General features: G+C 49.3%; 1 protein-coding gene across 1 annotated transcript in view; it reads right to left on the bottom strand.

Annotated features, from left to right (window-relative positions):
* EIF4H (eukaryotic translation initiation factor 4H) overlaps positions 1–2124 on the bottom strand; it is a 28517-nt gene extending 26393 nt beyond the window's left edge. The window contains exon 1 of the mRNA XM_039460738.2: positions 2017–2124. Coding sequence (XP_039316672.1) covers positions 2017–2075 — 59 coding nt within the window. The 5' untranslated portion in view covers positions 2076–2124. The remainder of the gene's footprint in view (positions 1–2016) is intronic.
* Between the last annotated feature and the right edge of the window lie 16536 nt (positions 2125–18660).

Raw genomic sequence — 18660 nt, 5'->3', positions numbered from 1 at the left:
AAAGAAAATTGCAAGCAAGTCAGACAGATGATGCTTAACAGTAAAGAGACTTTCTACCAGGAAGTTTAAGTAAGGCACTGTGTGCCTAACGTTTCTGGAGTACACCTGGGCATATGGCTAATATTTTCATTTGCCTGTGGATATCTGAAATGAATAGCATCTTAAGAGAATTTACTTCTGATTGTTCCAGGCACTCCCAAATGTCAAAATTTGACACCAGAAGAACTGGCAAATTTGTCTAAAGGAAGAATTTTGTTTTTAATTCCCACACTCAGTTTAATGAGGCCACCTTATTTTAGTACCAATGCAACTAAAACTTAAATTCTTTTTTTTTTTTGAGACGGAGTTTCACTCTCGTTACCCAGGCTGGAGTGCAATGGCGCGATCTCGGCACACCGCAACCTCTGCCTCCTGGGTTCAAGCAATTCTCCTGCCTCAGCCTCCTGAGTAGCTGAGATTACAGGCACGTGCCACCATGCCCAGCTGATTTTTTTGTGTGTATTTTTAGTAGAGACGGGGTTTCATCATGTTGACCAGGATGGTCTCGATCTCTCGACCTCGTGATCCACCCGCCTCAGCCTCCCAAAGAGCTAGGATTACAGGCTTAAGCCACCGTGCCCGGCTATCTAAAACTTAAATTGACCACGCTCTTCAAGAAGAATTTTCCTGGGTACTTCTGTGAACGTTTTTTGGAACTGGAAAAAAAAAAAAAAAAAAAAAAAAAACCCTAGTTATTAAATTTCAAAATGACTTAAGAACAAATGTGATGTCTAGAAACCTACCCCAAAGGCGATAATTTTATGTCATCCAAACATTTCTTCTTTTATTAGCAAATAAAATGTTATTTGGAATGACAAGTAGCTCCACCCTCCCCAACACTTCCACATTACAATATCATGAATGGTATTAGCTACACTCCTGTACCAAAACAAGCTTTTGTTTGAGCCGTTCCCAAACCAAGGTATTAAAAGTGATCATTCTTCACCAAACAAAGACACTTCTGGACTGCAACCCAGGAGACTGAACACCTCAGTGTGTACTATTGTTGTGTTATCCTGGGAAAGTAATCCTTTCTGCAAGAAAACACAAATAGCCTTGTCCTTGACAAACAGCAATGTGTTCACAGCCTATAACCTAACGAGACAACTATTAAAAACAAAAACAAAAAAAAGTGCAGATTCCTGGAATTAAACACCATGAGTTCTCTATTCAAAGACGTTTCTTTTAAACGAGGTGTTTCAATTACACATAGTCGTCTGCATTTGACAACAATCAGGACGAGGCTAAATGCGGTTCCTTCTCCAGGTCACAGCGAGAAACCAGAGGGAAATAAAATTGTGCCCAAGAGCACGTAGCACCTGTCAAGGCACTGTGACCCAAGAAAGATTAACACAAAGAAGCCACGGTGGATTTGGTTATCCCTGGTCTCTCCCCGCCCGCAGGGAGTCCTCCCAGCCCCAGGCCAGAGCCGCCAAATCCCAGCCTCACACGTAAAGGGAAGGGAATCGCCCCTCTCGCCTTCCGACCTTCCCCAGTCGGCCGGCCGCATGGCAGAGCGGCCAAGGGCCTGCGGAGCCGGCAGACGACAGAGCTGCGCGGAAAAGGCCAGGCCAGGAGCCGGGAAGGCCGTGTGGCCCGCACCCGGGCGCCGCAGCTCAGCCCCATGCGGGTCCTGCCGTAGCGGGGGATGGGGCTGGAACCCGGCGCTCGTCTCCGGCCACTCTGCGCCGCCGCGGCCGAGGCAGGGCCGAACCCTACACGTTGTCGTCGGCGGGAAGCAGCGGAAGGGGTCCGCCCCGCCAGCAAGAGCCCCGGAGCCCAACCGCCGCCGCCGCCTCTCCCAGCGCGCCATTTCCAGGCCCCGGCCCTCCGGGCGCCGCTCCTAGGCCTCCGCGGGTCCCCGCGCGGGCCCCCGCCTCCGGACGCCCCGGGTGAGCGCAGGACGGCCGCCCCCCTGACGGCGCCGACCCCGCCGGCCCCCCAGGCCACGCCGGAGCCCGCGCACGCCCGCCTCACCCTCTGCCGCCGCCGAAGCTGCTGTAGGCCCGATCGTCGTAGGTATCGAAGTCCGCCATTTGCCGTCTCCGCTCCGAGAGGAACCAGGGTGAGCGAGGAAGGACCCCGCAATATAACTCCCCCCGCCCCGCCGCCGGGGCTGTCCGCCGCGCCGCCTGATCGCAAATCGCTCGGACGCACGCACGCGCGCGCGCGCGCACGCACGGACGCTCGCCGCGCCGCGCTGCGCAGGGCCTTGGGCCCACGGGCAGCTGCTGGCCCCGCGCGCTCTAAGGCCCACGTGGTGCGGCGGCGCCCAGGCTGGACGCCGGCTCTGCCACCGCGACCCATTATGTGCTGGCCCTGGGGCTGCGGCCGCCTCCGGTCCCCGCCGCGCCCCGCCCTTGCGCGCCGGCCTTCCCCTCCGTCGGCGGGAGGTGGTCGGCAGAGCCGGGCGGGAACTCACTCTCCGGTTCGCCTGGGACCTTGCCTTTTTGGCCTCCAGACCTGGCAGGGACCGCGGAGGCCTGTCCCGCGTGGCCTCGAGAGTGATCCCCTGGTGACACCCAAGTAAAGGCCACCTCCTCCAGACAGGAACCGGCCACACGAAGAGGATGACCTGGCAGGGGGTGCTAGGCGATGGGACGCAGATGGGAGTCCTGCCTTGCAGGGCTTACTCGCTGCCTGGGTATTGGGGTGTTTTGAGAGGAGATAGGTGGCCTGTGACCAAGAGAGGAAGCACATCTCGGTGTTTTGCAGAAGTCGTTGCCTTGGAAAAAGTTGGTTACTGATTTAGATTCCATCATGTAGCAATAACAGCATAGTTACGCAGTGGGAATTAATTACACGGGTAAATTTCCAGGCTTGTGATTGAGATGGTGGTCATTGTGGGTGCCACAATGTTGACAAACCCTAATTATCTAGGCACACTTATCTCATAGGCCGGGCGTGGTGGCTCATACCTGTAATCCCAGCACTTTGGGAGAACGAGGTGGGTGGATCACAAGGTCAGGAGTTTGAGACCAGCGTGGCCAATATGGTGAAACCTCATCCCTACTAAAAATTTAAAAAATAAATAAATAAATAAATAAAAAAGAGCCAGGTGGGGTGGTGGGCACCTGTAGTCCCAGCTACTCAGGAGACAGGATACCCCTGTCTCCTACTGAGGCAGGAGAATCGCTTGAACCTGAGAAGCAGAGGTTGCAGTGCGCCGAGACTGTGCCACTACACCCCAGCCTGGAAGACAGAGCGAGACTCCATCTCAAAAAAAGAAGAAAGAACCTCATGGAATTTTTTGCTTGTTATTATTTATTTGTAGTTGAGATAGGGTCTCACTCTGTCGCCCAGGCTGGAGTGTGGTGGACTATAGGCAGGCAGTACCAGGCCTGACTAATTAGGTTTTTTTTTTTTTTTTTGAGAGAGTCTCACTCTTACCCAGGTTGGAGTGCAGTGGCGTGTTCTCCGCTCACTGCAACCTCCACCTCCAGGGTTCAAGTGATTCTCCTGCCTCAGCCTCCTGAGTAGCTGAGACTACAGGCGTGTGCCAGCTAATTTTTGTATTTTTTTTTTTTTTTTTTTTTTTGAGACGGAGTTTCGCTCTTGTTACCCAGGCTGGAGTGCACTGGCGCGATCTCGGCTCACCGCAACCTCCGCCTTCTGGGTTCAAGCGATTCTCCTGCCTCAGCCTCCCGAGTAGCTGGGATTACAGGTGCGCGCCACCACGCCCAATTAATGTTTTGTAATTTTAGTAGAGACAGAGTGTTACCCTGTTGGCTGGGATGGTCTCAGTCTCTTGATCCCCTCCCAAAGTACTGGGATTACAGACCTGAGCCACCACACCCGGCCTACAAGTAGGTTTTTGATGGAAAAGAAGAGGCAGTTCCCTAAACTGTTTACAGTAAATTTACATGACAATAAAGTGAGCTATTGATTGGCTGTGCGTTGTTTTTTTGTTTTTGTTTTGTTTTGCTATGCATTGTTGTCTGTATCACTGATTCCAAGAATTTTTTTTTTTTTTTTTGAGACGGAGTTTCGCTCTTGTTACCCAGGTTGGAGTGCAATGGCGCGATCTCGGCTCACGGCAACCTCCGCCTCCTGGGCTCAGGCAATTCTCCTGCCTCAGCCTCCTGAGTAGCTGGGATTACAGGCACGCGCCACCATGCCCAGCTAATTTTTTGTATTTTTAGTGGAGACGGGGTTTCACCATGTTGACCAGGCTGGTCTCGATCTCTTGACCTCGTGATCCACCCGCCTCGGCCTCCCAAAGTGCTGGGATTACAGGCTTGAGCCACCGTGCCCGGCTGATTCCAAGAATTTAAAGATAATGAATGAGGCAGCAATTTGGGAACAAAATGACTTTAAACACTTGCCCTAGGCCCAGCGCAGTGGTGGTTCATGCCTGTAAACCCAGCACTTTGGGAGGCTGAGGTGGGCAGATGACTTGAGCCCAGGAATTTGAGACCAGCCTGAGCAACATGGAGAAACCCTGTCTCTACTGAAAATACAAAATCAGCCGAGTGCAATGGCGGCGGGCACCTGTAATCCCAGCTACTTGGGAAGCTGAGGCAGGAGAATCGCTTGAACCCAGGAGGTGGAGGTTTTGCTGAGCCAAGATCACGCCATTGCACTCCAGCCTGGGCAACAAGAGTGAAACTCCATCTACAAAAAACAAAAAGCAAACACAAAATAAAAATAATCTTGGCGTATGTTTGAATTCGAGTGGCCAAAAAATAAATAAATAAATAAAAATCACTCCCTGGGCATGGGTTAGGGAAGAAGGGTTGGGGAGAGGATTGGGATGGGTATGGGGGTCATGCCTGAAGTCCCATTCATGTGTCTCTCACATGGGGCACCCAGGGTACAGAGGTTGCAGTAAGCCAAGATGGCGCCACTGCACTCCAGCCTGGATGACGGAGCAAGATTCTGTCTCGAAAGAAAACGACCCAGCACGGTGACTCACACCTGCAATCCCAGCACTTTGGGAGGCTGAGGCGGGCGGATCACGAGGTCAGGAGATGGAGACCATTCTGGCTAACATGGTGAAACCCTGTCTGTACTAAAAATACAAATATTAGCTGGATGTGGTGGCAGGTGCCTGTAATCCCAGCTACTCTGGAGGCTGAGGCAGAAGAATTGCCTGAACCCAGGAGGCGGAGGTTGTGGTGAGCAGGAGATCGCGCCACTGCGCTCCAGCCTGGGGACAGAGCAAGACTCCGTCTCAAAAAAAGAAAACAAAACAACTTGTGCTTACGTCACAGGCCCTAGATCGCTCCAAGCGATTCTCCTTTTCTCAGGAGTTTTGAATTCTTGGGCTGAAAGAGACAAGCTTTCTTGTCACTTCCCGGTGTAGACAGGTACGAGTTCTCAAGCTGATCCTATAGCTGTGTAGTTGTCTGATGCTCACAGCAAGTCAATGAGCCCAGATGCCAGGTTGCAAGAGGTGTTTGAGGCCGGGTGCTGTGGCTCACATCTGTAATCCCTGCACTTTGGAAGGCCAAGGCAGACGGATCACGAGAGGTCAGGAGTTCAAGACCAGCCCGGCCAACACAATGAAACCCTCTCTTTACTAAAGACACAAAATTAGCTGAGTGTGCTGGTGCAGGCCTGTAGTCCTACCTACTCAAGAGACTGAGGCACGAGAATCACTTGAACCCAGAAGATGGAGGCTGCAATGAGCTGAGCTGAGATCATACCACTGTACTCCAGCCTGGGTGACAGAGAAAGACCCAGTCTCCAAAAAAAGAAAAAAAGGAAAAAAGGCTGGGCGCGGTGGCTCAAGCCTGTAATCCCAGCACTTTGGGAGGCTGAGGCGGGCAGATCACGGGGTCGAGAGATCGAAACCATCCCAGTCAACATGGTGAAACCCCGTCTCTACTAAAAATACAAAAAATTGCCGGGCGCGGTGGCTCAAGCCTGTAATCCCAGCATTTTGGGAGGCTGAGGCGGGTGGATCACGAGGTCAAGAGATCGAGACCATCCTGGTCAACATGGTGAAACCCCATCTCTACTAAAAATACAAAAAATTAGCTGGGCATGGTGGCGCGTGCCTGTAATCCCAGCTACTCGGGAGGCTGAGGCAGGAGAATTGCCTGAATCCAGGAGGCGGAGGTTGCGGTGAGCCGAGATTGTGCCATTGCACTCCAGCCTGGGTCACAAGAGCGAAACTCCGTCTCAAAAAAAAAAAAGAGAGAAAGAGGTATTTCATTGTAGGATCACTAAATAAGGAGATGGGAAGAAACCTCAAATCCACCTCCCCAGGAGTTTGGGACTGGGGCTATTAAGGGTCTTGGAGTGGGCTAAAGTGTTGGAGATCGTTGATTGGTTGAAGAGTACAGGGTGAAGTCATAGGACAGGGAGACAAAGAGCTGTGTTTTGTCTTTGTTTTTGAGATGGAGTCTTGCCCTGTTGCCCAGGCTGGAGTGCAGTAGCTTGATCTTGGCTCACTGCAACCTCCGTCTCCCAGGTTGAAGCGATTTTTCTGCCTCAGCCTCCCAAGTGGCTGGGATTACAGGCACCCACCACCGTGCTGGCTAATTTTTGTATTTTCTTTTCTTTTTTTTTTTTTTTTTTGAGACGGAGTTTCGCTCTTGTTACCCAGGCTGGAGTGCAATGGCGCGATCTCGGCTCACCGCAACCTCCGCCTCCTGGTTCAGGCAATTCTCCTGCCTCAGCCTCCTGAGTAGCAGGGATTACAGGCACGCGCCACCATGCCCAGCTAATTTTTGTATTTTTAGTAGAGACGGGGTTTCACCATGTTGAACAGGATGGTCTCGATCTCTTGACCTCATGATCCACCCGCCTCAGCCTCCCAAAGTGTTGGGATTACAGGCGTGAGCCACCACGCCCGGCCTGTTGTTGTTTTTGAGACAGGGTCTCAGTCAGTTATCCAGGCTGGGGTGCAGTGGCGCGATCTTAGCAATCTTAGCAATCTTAGCTCACTGCAGCCTCAACCTCCTGGGCTCAAGTGATCTTCCCACCTCAGCCTTTCAAGTAGCTGGCACTACAGGCATGTGTCACCATGCATGGCTAATTTTTTTTTTTTTTTTTTTTTTTTTTTTTTTTTTTTTGAGACCAAATCTCACTGTGTCACCCCGGCTGGAGTACAGTGGCGTGATCACGGTTCACTGCAACCTCTGCCTCCTGGGCTTAACTGATCCTCCCACCTCAGCCTCCCAAGTAGCTGCGGCTACAGGCTTGCACCACCATACCCAGCTAATTTTTTTTTTTTTTTTTGTAGAGACAGGGTCTTGGCTGTGTTGCTAAGGCTGGTCTTGAATTTCTGGGCTGATGTGATTGTCCCTCTTCTGCCTCCCAAGTGCTGGGATTACAGGCGGTGTGAGCCACAGCCCCCAGCCCAGGAAGAAACTGTGTTCTATGCTGATACTCTTCCTCTGTGGGGCCCTTCACACTGGTTGGTGTTAGCTGTTTCTGAGGAATCTGGGGCCTGAAAAACATCTTAAGGGCCCTTTAAAGTAAGCCTTATGGTCCTCATGTCAGAGATCCCGTCTATAGAAACAATGGAATGCAATGGCCAGGATCTAGTGCTACGTGACTTTTAGCAACAAGGAAGTGGGCCAGAGTGCAGGCTGATGATGTCGAATGCTAATTATAACAATATTTCTGTCCAGGCACGCAGTTCTTGTCAACGCTGTGGGGACGGTTTCAGTCCTTTCAGTGAGGGTGTGGCTCCTGAAGGATGAAGTGATCTCTGTTCTTTTCTTTTCTTTTTTTTTTGAGACAGAGTCTCACTCTGTCACCCAGGCTGGGGTGCAGTGGTGTGGTCTCGGCTCACTGTAACCTCCGCCTCCCGGGTTCAGGCTATTCTCCCGTCTCAGCATCCCGAGTAGCTGGGACTACAGATGTGCGCCACTACACCTGGCTGATTTGTGTATTTTCAGTAGAGATGGGGTTTCACTATGTTGGCCGGGCTGGTCTTGATCTTCTGACCTTAGAATCTGCCCACCTCGGCCTCCCAAAGTGCTGGGATTGCAGGTGTGAGCCAGCACACCTGGCTTATAGAAGTAATCTCAGGTCTCACTCTGCACTTTAGGTGGTCCTAGGGTTGCCTCCCATAACCCACAGGGGATTTAAAACAAACCCTGGCCAGATGCAGTGGCTCACGCCTGTCATCCGAACACCTTCTGAGGCTGAAGCGGGCGGATCACCTGATGTCAGGAGTTCAAGACTAGCCTGGGCAACATGGTGAAACCCCGTCTCTACTAAAAATACAAAAAATTAGCTGGGTGTGGTGGCGTGTGCCTGTAATCCCAGCTACTTGGGAAGCTGAGGCAGGAGAATCACTTTAACCCAGGAGGTAAAGGTTACAGTGAGCTGAGATCACTCCATTGCACTCCAAGCTGGGTGACAGAATGAGCCATCTCAATAAATTAATTAATTAATACATAAAAATAAAAATAGCCGGGCACGGTGGCTCACACCTCTCTAGCATTTTGGGAGGCCAAGGTGGGTGGATCACCTGAGGTCAGGAGTTCAAGACCAGCTTGGCCATTATGGTGAAACCCGATCTTAAAACAAAATAATAATAATAATAAATAATAGGTTGGGCGTGGTGGCTCAAGCCTGTAATCCCAGCACTTTGGGAGGCCAAGGCGGGTGGATCACGAGGTCAAGAGATCGAGACCATCCCGGTCAACATGGATAAACCCCATCTCTACTAAAAATACAAAAAATTAGCTGGGCATGGTGGAGTGTGCCTGTAATCCCAGCTACTCAGGAGGCTGAGGCAGGAGAATTGCCTGAACCCAGGAGGAGGAGATTGCAGTGAGCCGAGATCGCGCCATTGCACTCCAGCCTGGGTAACAAGAGCGAAACTCCGTCTCAAAAAACCAAAATAATAATAATAATAATAATAATAATAATAAATAAAACACTTGCCCTGGCGAGGTGCGGTGGCTCACACCTGTAATCCAAACACTTTGGGAGGCAGAGGCAGGAGGATTGCTTCAGACTATGCATTTAAAACCAGCCCCAGGCAACATAGCAAGACCCCCATCTCTCCAAAAAATTTAAAAAATGAACCAGTTGTGTGAGTGTATGCCTGTTGTCCCAGCTAATCAGGAGGCTGAGGCAGGAGGATCGCTTGAGCCCAGGCGAAGGCTGCAGTGAGCTATGGTCGTGCCATTGCATTCCAGCCTGGGTGACAGACCAAGACCCTGTCTTGCAATAATAATAATAATGATAATAAGTAAACAAAACTCAAGCCCGGACTGCTCACCCCATCCTCGCTCCAGAGCAGAAGCGATGAGAACTCATCAGCTGTTCTTTGCACGGGTCAGTCTTTTCTCGTTTCTGGGTTTTGGAGATTTCCTTTCCTTTCTTGGAAATGCAGCTGCGGATTTGAAATAAATTTTTCTTACATTTCATTGACCATTTTAGGGATTTTACAATGGGAAGATGTTCCGATTATTAATTTGTTTGTTTACTATTTTTTGAGACAGAGTCTTGCTCTGTTGCCCAGGCTGGAGTGCAATGGCACAATCTCGGCTCACCGCAACCTCCGCCTCCCGGGTTCAAGCTGTTCTCCTGCCTCAGCCTCCCAAGCAGCCGGGATTTCAGGCACCTGCCACCACACCCAGCTAATTTTTGTATTTTTAGTAGAAACGGGGTTTCACCATGTTGACCAGGCTGGTCTTGAACTCCTGACCTCAGGTGATCCACCTGCCTTGGCCTCCCAAAGTGCTGGGATTACAGGAGTGAACCACCATGCCCGGCCCAGATTATTTTGCATGCAAAAATCAGAAGTTCCCAAGGAGGTATTCACTGAGCTATCAAGCACTGGGGAATGTAGCCAATGTGACTGTGAAACTGATTTTTCAATTAGATTTCATTTGAATTACTTTTCTTTTCTTTTCTTTTTCTTTTTTTTTTTTTTTTTTGAGACGGAGTTTCGCTCTTGTTACCCAGGCTGGAGTGCAATGGCGCGATCTCGGCTCACTGCAACCTCCGCCTCCTGGGTTCAGGCAATTCTCCTGCCTCAGCCTCCTGAGTAGCTGGGGCTACAGGCGCCTGCCACCACATCCAGCGAATATTTTTTTATTAGATGAAATCTTGCTCTGTTGCCCAGGCTGGAATGCAATGGTGTGATCTTGACTCATTGCAATCTCCGCCTGGTGGGTTCAAGTGATTCTCCTGCCTCATCGTCCTGAGTAGCTGAGATTACAGGTGCATACCACCACAACTGGATATAATTTTTGTATTTTTAGTGAAGATGGGGTTTCACCATATTGGCCAGGATGATCTCAATCTTTTGACCTCATGATCCACCTGCCTTGGCCTCCGAAAGTGCTGGGATTACAGGTGTGAGCCACCGCGCCCGGCCCTCTTCAGGGCTTTGGGATAGGCCCTGCCCATTTCCAATTTGGGGGTGGGGCACAAAGTTGAGTGAGGTCAGGACAACTTTTTTTTGTTTTTTTGTTTTTTTTTTTTGAGACAGAGTCTGGCTTTGTCGCCCAGGTTGGAGTGCAGTGGTGCGATCTCACCTCACTGCAACCTCCACCTCCCCGCTTCGAGAGATTCTCCTGCCTCAGTCTCTCGAGTAGCTGGGATTACAGGCATGCCCCACCACACCTGGCTGATTTTTGTATTTTTAGTAGAGACTGGGTTTCACCATGTTGGCCAGGCTGGTCTTGAACTCCTGGCCTCAGGTGATCTGCCTGCCTCGATCTCCCAAAGTGCTGGGATTACAGGCGTGAGCCACTGCACCGGGATGGATCAGGACAACTTTGAGTGACAGAAAACCAAAGGGCCTTTTTTTTGTTTTTTTTTTTTTTGTTTGTTTAGTTTATTTTTTGAGACCAGGTCTCACTCTGTTGCCCAGAGTGATGTGATGCAATCATAGCTGGAGTACAGTGATGCAATCATAGCTCATTGCAGCCTCCAACTCCTGGGCTTAAGCCATCCTCCCACCTCAGCCTCCCAAAGTGCTGGGATTCCAGCTATGAGCCACCATGCCCAGTCTTATAATTTAATTTTACTTGTTTCCTTTTTTTTTTTTGTACCTTCCGTATGATGTAAAAATGTAATTTATCTTCAAAAGTAAGTTTACTTTAGCAGTTAAAAGAAAAACAAATAGAAAAAAAAGAAAAGGAAAGGAAAGTTTACTTACACAATATCCAAGATTCAAAAAGTATCCATGAGGCCAGGCATGGTGGCTCACACCTGTAATCCTAGCTACTTGGGAGACTGAGGCCGGAGAATCGCTTGCACCCAGGAGGCGGAGATTTCGATAAACTGAGATCGCGCCATTACACTCCAGCCTGGGCAACAGAGTGAGACTCTGTCTCAAAGAAAAAAAAAAACAAAACAAAACATCCAGGGGTACGTGGTAAAAAGCTGTCTCCCACATACTCTGGGTGACAGGTCGTGCCATTCCTCTTCCCAGTGGCAACTGTTGTCCCTCATCAAGTTCTCAAGGGCCATATGGATTTCCTTTTGACCTGCCAACAGATAGCCAGCGTCTGTAGGGCAGGGTTGATTTTGTCTGTGCCCTGCAGGCTCTCTGTGGACACTAAAGAAGGGTGTGATGCTTGTGCAGATTCCAGCCATCTGAGGACAGGGCCTGGAACACAGAGAGGGAATCTGAGAGCTGTAAGGAGGGCTCCAGCCCCACGCTCAGCTTTGTGAACCCCTCCCTGCCTGAAGAAAGGACAGCAGCACTACCGACAATCAACCACCAGCTTTTTCGGGGCGTCGGGGGGTGTGATATGGGAATGGGAGCAAGCAGCGGCTTGATTTTTAAGGCTGATGTTTCCTGGCCAGTGCCTTGACCATAAACATCAGTCATTGCTGTTTTTTATTTAAATAATTCATTAAAAAATTTTTTTTTCGAGACAGAGTTTTGTTCTTGTTGCCCAGGCTGGAGTGCAATGGCACAATCTCGGCTCACTGCAACCTCCACCTCCCGGGTTCAAGCGATTCTCCTGCCACAGCTTCCCGGGTAGCTGGGATGACAGGCGCCTACCACCATGCCTGGCTAATTTTGTATTTTTAGTAGAGATGGGATTTATCCATATTGGTCAGGCTGGTCTTGAACTCCCAACCTTGGGTGATCTGCCCGCTTCAGCTTCCCAAGGTGCTGGGATTACAGGCGTGAGCCACAGTGCCTGGCCAATATCTATATTTTTTAATGCATGAGAGGTTTATCTGTTGCTCAGGCTGGCCTCGAACACCTGACCTTGCCCCCTCACGCGCCAGGACAACTGGCGTGAGCCACTGAGGCTCCCTCTGGCTGGAGTGCAGTGGCGCGATCTTGGCTCCCTGCAACCTCCGCCTCCCAGGTTCAAGTAATTCTCTTGCCTCGGCCTCCCCAGTAACTGGGATTACAGGTGCCCCCCACCACGCCTGGCTGATTTTTGTATTTTTGGTAGAGATAGGGTTCCACTATGTTGGCCAGGCTAGTCTCGCTTTGTCGCCAGGGGCCAGGCTGGAGTACAGTGGTGCGACCTCGGCTCACTGCAAGCTCCACCTCCCAGGTTCAAGCAATTCTCCTGCCTCAGCCTCCCAAACAGCTGGGACTACAGGCATGCCCTCCCATGCCCAGCTAATTTTTAAAAACTTTTTGTAGAGATGGGGTCTCACAGTGTTGCCCAGGCTGGTCTTGAACTCCTGACCTCAAATGATTCTCCTGCCTCAGCCTTCCAAAGTGATGGAATTACAGGCATCAGCCATTGTGCTTTGCTGGATAATGACCTTTCTCAAGCAACTATATGCTTTGCTGTATCAGGTGTCATCTAGTTTGATGATACATTAGACATGCAAAATAAGCTATATCCCTCTTTTTTTTTTTTTTTTGAGACGGAGTTTCGCTCTTGTTACCCAGGCTGGAGTGCAGTGGCGCGATCTCGGCTCACCACAACCTCGGCCTCCTGGGTTCAGGCAATTCTCCTGCCTCAGCCTCCTGAGTAGCTGGAATTACAGGCATGTGCCACCATGCCCAGCTAATTTTTTTGTATTTTTAGTAGAGAGGGGGTTTCACCATGTTGACCAGGATGGTCTCGATCTCTCGACCTCGTGATCCACCCGCCTCGGCCTCCCAAAGTGCTGGGATTACAGGCTTGAGCCACCGCGCCCGGCCTTTTTTTTTTTTTTTTTTTTTTTTTTTTTAATGAGACAAAGTTTTGCTCTTGTTGCCCGGACTAGAGTGCAATGGCATGATCTCGGCTCACTGCCTCCTCCACCTCCCAGGTTCAAGAGATTCTCCTGCCTCAGCCTTCTGAGTAGCTGGGATTACAGGCAACTGCCATCATGCCCGGCTAATTTTTTTTTTTTTTTTTTTGAGACGGAGTTTTGCTCCTGTTGCCCAGGCTGCAGTGCAATGGCACGATCTTGGCTCACCACAACCTCCGCCTCCTGGGTTCAAGCGATTCTCCTGCCTCAGCCTCCCAAGTAGCTGGGATTACAGGAATGTGCCGTCATGCCAGGCTAATTTTGTATTTTTAGTAGAGACAGGGTTTCTCCATGTTGGTCAGGCTGGTCTCAAACCCCCGACCTCTGGTGGTCTGCCCACCTTGGCCTCCCAAAGTGCTGGGATTATAGGCGCTTGCCATCACACCTGGCTAATTTTTGTATTTTTAGTAGAGATGGGCAGGCTGGTCTTGAACTCCTGACCTCAGGTGATTCACCAGCCTCGGCCTCCCAAAGGGCTGGGATTACAGGTGTGAACCACCGTTCCCAGCCAGCTTTCTCCCTCTTTTATGCTGACCACGAGTGCCAAGAGTCATTCACGCATTCCTCATTCATTCACTCAGTATCATCTATGGGTCACGAAACTGTGTTAGACATTGGGGAAACAAAAGTTTAAGACTTCGCTGGGCAGGGTGGTGTGCACCTGTGGTCCCAGTTACTTAGGAGGCTGAGGCGGGAGGATGGCTTGAGCCTGGGGGTGTCAAGATTACAGTGAGCTAAGATTGTGCCATTGTACTCCAGCCTGGGCGACAGAGCGAGACCGTATCTCCAACAAAACGAAATGAGAAAAAACATCTAAGACACAAAGACTTGAATCAACATTGGGAAAGTGGGCTGTGTGATATTCTCCAAGCACACAGGAGCCAATCTGTACCCCCACCCCAATTCTGGCCCAAACTCCATCCAGATTTTGTTGTTCTCCTTAGGGGACTATGTCAGAATTTTGGCAGAGAAAGAAGGGCTATAAAACATGTGCTGAAAAACCTCTCCATATGTTTCTGATTTGGCAGGCACAGAGAACCAGAAAAGTTTCCTATTAAAACTCTTTGAAATGTTTAATACAATTTTTAAAAATGATGTTCAATGCCCAGCTGAGCTCCTGTGAAAGAAAGGGAAATCCTAGGAATCCAGAGACAAATGGGAAACTAAACGCCACAGATGATAGGCAAGGAATTGATCATGTTTCTGCTCTGAATGGTCACTGAGGGTCAGTGACCAGGAGCTTGCTTTAATGCCCATGTCAGGACAGGAGGTGAGGCCCTAGACTAGAATTACCAGATGAAATAGGACATTAGAGGATACATGCACATTTTTTTCCTGCAAAATATGGCTAATTTAAAAAAATTAAAACAAAGCAATATGGAGTGAATTAAGCTAAGAGCCCCCATGAGCATTAGGAGGATGGGGTGGAGCTAGCAGAAATTCACACCTTATGCAAATGAAATGCCCAGCCCTCATCAGTTTCTTGGCGAAGCTTTTGCATTCAACTGTAAAAATGTCCTCTGTTGGTCCCCTCTCCGTGGGAGAGAGCTTTCTTCTTTCACGTATTAAACTTTTACTCCAACCTCACCCTTGGTGCCCACGCTCCTTAATTTTCATGGCTGTGAGACAAAGAACCCCAGATGATACCTCAAACAAGGAGAGATTGCTACATTGAGTTCCAGTTCAAATGGAAATTGTATCTGGCCGGGCGCAGTGGCTCACGCCTGTAATCCCAACACTTTGGGAGGCCGAGGCGGGTGGATCACAAGGTCAAGAGATCGAGACCAGCCTGGTCAACATGGTGAAACTCCGTCTCTACAAAAAAATACAAAAAATTAGCTGGGCATGGTGGTGCGTGCCTGTAATCCCAGCTACTCAGGAGGCTGAGGCAGGAGAATTGCCTGAACCCAGGAGGCGGAGGTTGCGATGAGCCGAGATCGTGCCATTGCACTCCAGTCTGGGTAACAAGAGTGAAACTCCGTCTCAAAAAAAAAAAAAAAAAAAAGAAAAAAAAAAGAAAAGAAATTGTATCTGGACCCAGATCAAATGGAAATTGTGCCTGAGATCCCTTTGAAATGTGATCCTTGAAAAGCCACACTGTCCATGAAAGGCTAGACTGGAGACCATGAGTTCATCTGCCTCGAGGAGTGACAAATGTGCCAGCCTGAGCCTGATAATTTTAAAGAATTCAAAGACCCTGACCTGGCTTCACATGTACGTGGGTTTCCAGAGAACTCCTTAGAAATAGTTCCGTCACCTGTAAGTCCCCAAGTCAGAAATAAAGGTATTCTTTTTTTTTTTTTGAGATGGAGTTTTGCTCTTGTCGCCCAGGCTGGAGTGCAGTGGCATGATCTTGGCTCACTACAACCTCTGCCTCCCAGTTTCAAGTGATTCTCCTGCCTCAGCCTCTCGAGTAGCTGGGATTACAGGTGCCTGCCACCACGCCTGGCTAATTTTTTGTATTTTTAGTAGAGATAGGATTTCACCATGTTGGCCAGGCTGGTCTCAAACTCCTGACCATTTGATCTGCCCTCCTTGGCCTCCCAAAGCACTGGGATTACAGGCATGCGCCACTGTGCCCAGCCTATTCTTATTTTTTAAATAGAGGATCTCACTTTGTTCCCCAGGTGGGTCTCCCAACTCCTGGCCTCAAGCAATCCTCCCGCCGCAGGTTCCCAAAGTGCTGGGATTTCAGGTGTGAGCCACTGCACCTGGCCAAGATATTCCTAAGAAGGAAAAGAAAGTGAGGAGTGGGAGAATTCCCTGAATCTATGCCTCCAGGCTGCCAAGGATTCTCAGATAATAAAATGAAAAATAAATAAATAAATAAATAAATGAAGAGTTTACAGTTATCCAGTGTCATACAAAACTATAATGAATAAGAGCTGTTATTTAACAGCCCAACAGGGTGACTACAGTCAACAATAATTTATTCTACAATTAAAAATAACTAGAAGGCTGAGCGTGGTGGTTCATGCCTGTAATTGCAGCATTTTAGGAGGCTGAGGTGGGTGGATCACCTGAGGTTGAGAGTTTGAGACCAGCCTGACCAACATGGAGAAACCCCATCTCTATTCAAATACAAAATTAGCCAGGCATGGTGGTGCATGCCTGTAATCCCAGCTACTCTGGAGGCTGAGGCAGGAGAATCACTTGAACCCAGGAGGGAGAGGTTGTGGTGAGCCAAGATGGCGCCACTGCACTCCAGCCTGAGCAACAAGAATGAGACCCTGTCTCAAAACAAACAAAAAACTAGAAGAGCAAAATTGGAATGTTTGTAACATAAAGAAACGATAACTGTTTGAGGTGATAGATACCCCGTTTACCCTGATGTGATTATTATGCACTGCATGCCTGCATCAAAATTATATCATGTACTTCATAAATACATATACCTATTATGTATCCATAAACATTAAAAAACAAAGAGGCTCATACCTGTAATCCCAGCACTTTGGGAAGCTGAAGCGGGTGGATCTCTTGAGATTAGGAGTTTGAGACCAGCCTAACATGGTTTGAGACCGTGTTGCCCGGGCAACACGGCAAAACCCTGACTCTACTAAAAATAAAAATAAAAAATGAGCTGGGCATCATGGCATGCATCTGTAGTCCCAGCTACTCAGGAGGCTGAAACATGAGAATCACTTAAACTTGCGAAGCGGAGGTTGCAGTGAGCTGAGATTGCACCACCGGACTCCAGCCTGGGTGATAGAGTGAGACTCTGTCTCAAAAAGTGAAATAAATAATAAAATAAATTAAATAAAGCTGGGCATGGTGGCTCATACGTGTGGGAGGTTGAGGAGGGCAGATCACCTGAGGTCAGGAGTTCGAGACCAGCCTGGCCAACATCGTGAAACCCCATCTCTGCTAAAAATACAAAAATTAGCTGGGTGTGGTGGTGGGCGCCTGTAGTCCCAACTGCTCAGCAGGCTGAGGTGGAAGAAGGTCTTGAACCTGGGAGGCGGAGGTTGCAGTGAGCCAAGACTATGCTACTGCACTCCAGCCTGGGTGACAGAGTAAAACTCTGTCTCAAAAAAACAAAACTGAAAGAAGAAAAGAAATGTCAGCGTCCTTGAGGAAATAATTGACCATTTGCCTCAACCCCTCACAGGTGCTCTTGACCAAGAAGGCTTAGTGGGTCCAGGTGTTTATGGAAACCTTTTTGACCAAAGAATGGCTGGGTACTAAGCAAGGCTGATTCAGAGATGGACCCGTGGGAAGCCAGGCTTGAAAATAAAAGCAAGAATTACAAAACAGAGACTTCCTTTAGCGGCTTCAAGTTGTTAAATAACCAACCAGACAACCAGCAAACAGCAGTGTCCAAATTGACAACAGCCACCACCTGGACATCAGAATTTAGATTTATGTGATAAATGTCCAGTTTTTGCTGGGTGTCATGGCTCATACCTGTAATCCCAGTGCTTTGTGGGGCCAAGTCAGGAGGACCGCTTGAGCCCAGGAATTCCAGACCATCCTAGGTAACATAGTGAGACTATCTCTACAAAAAGAAAAGAAAAAACAAAAAAGAAAAAAAAAATTAGCCAAGGGTGGTAGCTGGAGCCTGAAGTCACAGCTCCTCAGGAGGCTGAGACAGGAGGATCACTTGAGCCCAGGAGGTTAAGGTTCCAGTGAGCCAAGATGGCACCACTGCACTCCAGCCTGGGTGACAGAGCAAGACCTTGTCTCAAAAGAAAGTAAAATAGGGGCTGGGCGTGGTGGCTCATGCCTGTAATCCCAGCACTTTAGGAGGCCAAGGTGGGTGGATCACTTGAGGTTAGGAATTCAAGACCAGCCTGACCAACATAGTGAAACCCCGTCTCTACTAAAAATATAAAAATTAGCTGGGCGTGGTGGTGCATGCCTGTAATCCCAGCTACTCAGGAGGCTGAGGCAGAAGAATCGCTTGAACCCTGGAGGCAGAGGTTGCAGTGAGCCGAGATTGTACCATTACACTACAGTCTGTGCAATAAGAGCGAAACTCTGCCTCAAAGAAAAATAAAATAAAATAAAATATCCAGTTTTTTTGTTGGTTTTTATTTCTAAGATGGGGTTTCACCCTGATGACCAGGCTGGTCTTGAACTCCTGACCTCAGGTGATCCACCCACCTTGGCCTCCCAAAGTGCTATGATTACAGGCGTGAGCCACCGTGCCTGGCCCAGTTTTCAACAAAACTATGAGACATATGTCATTTAATCCTGCCAATAGAGGAGTTTCTAACTATCATTTGGGGAAAATAAACCAAAGAAAATGACTGGGTAGACTGGGCATGGTGGCTCATGCCTGTGATCCCAGCACTTTGGGAGGCCAAGGTGGGTGGATCACAGGTCAGGAGGTCGAGACCAGCTTGGCCAATATGGTGAAACCCCACCTCTACTAAAAACACACAAAAATTAGCCAGACATGGTGGTGTGAGCCTATAGTCCCAGCTACTTGGGAGGCTGAGGCAGGAGAATCACTGGAACCCGGTAGGTGGAGGCTGC

This window comes from Saimiri boliviensis, chromosome 20, assembly GCF_048565385.1.
Source record: "Saimiri boliviensis isolate mSaiBol1 chromosome 20, mSaiBol1.pri, whole genome shotgun sequence".
In the NCBI taxonomy this organism is placed as follows: domain Eukaryota; kingdom Metazoa; phylum Chordata; class Mammalia; order Primates; family Cebidae; genus Saimiri; species Saimiri boliviensis.
Note: the sequence above shows the minus strand (reverse complement) of the source record. Positions and strands in the feature narration are given on the sequence as shown.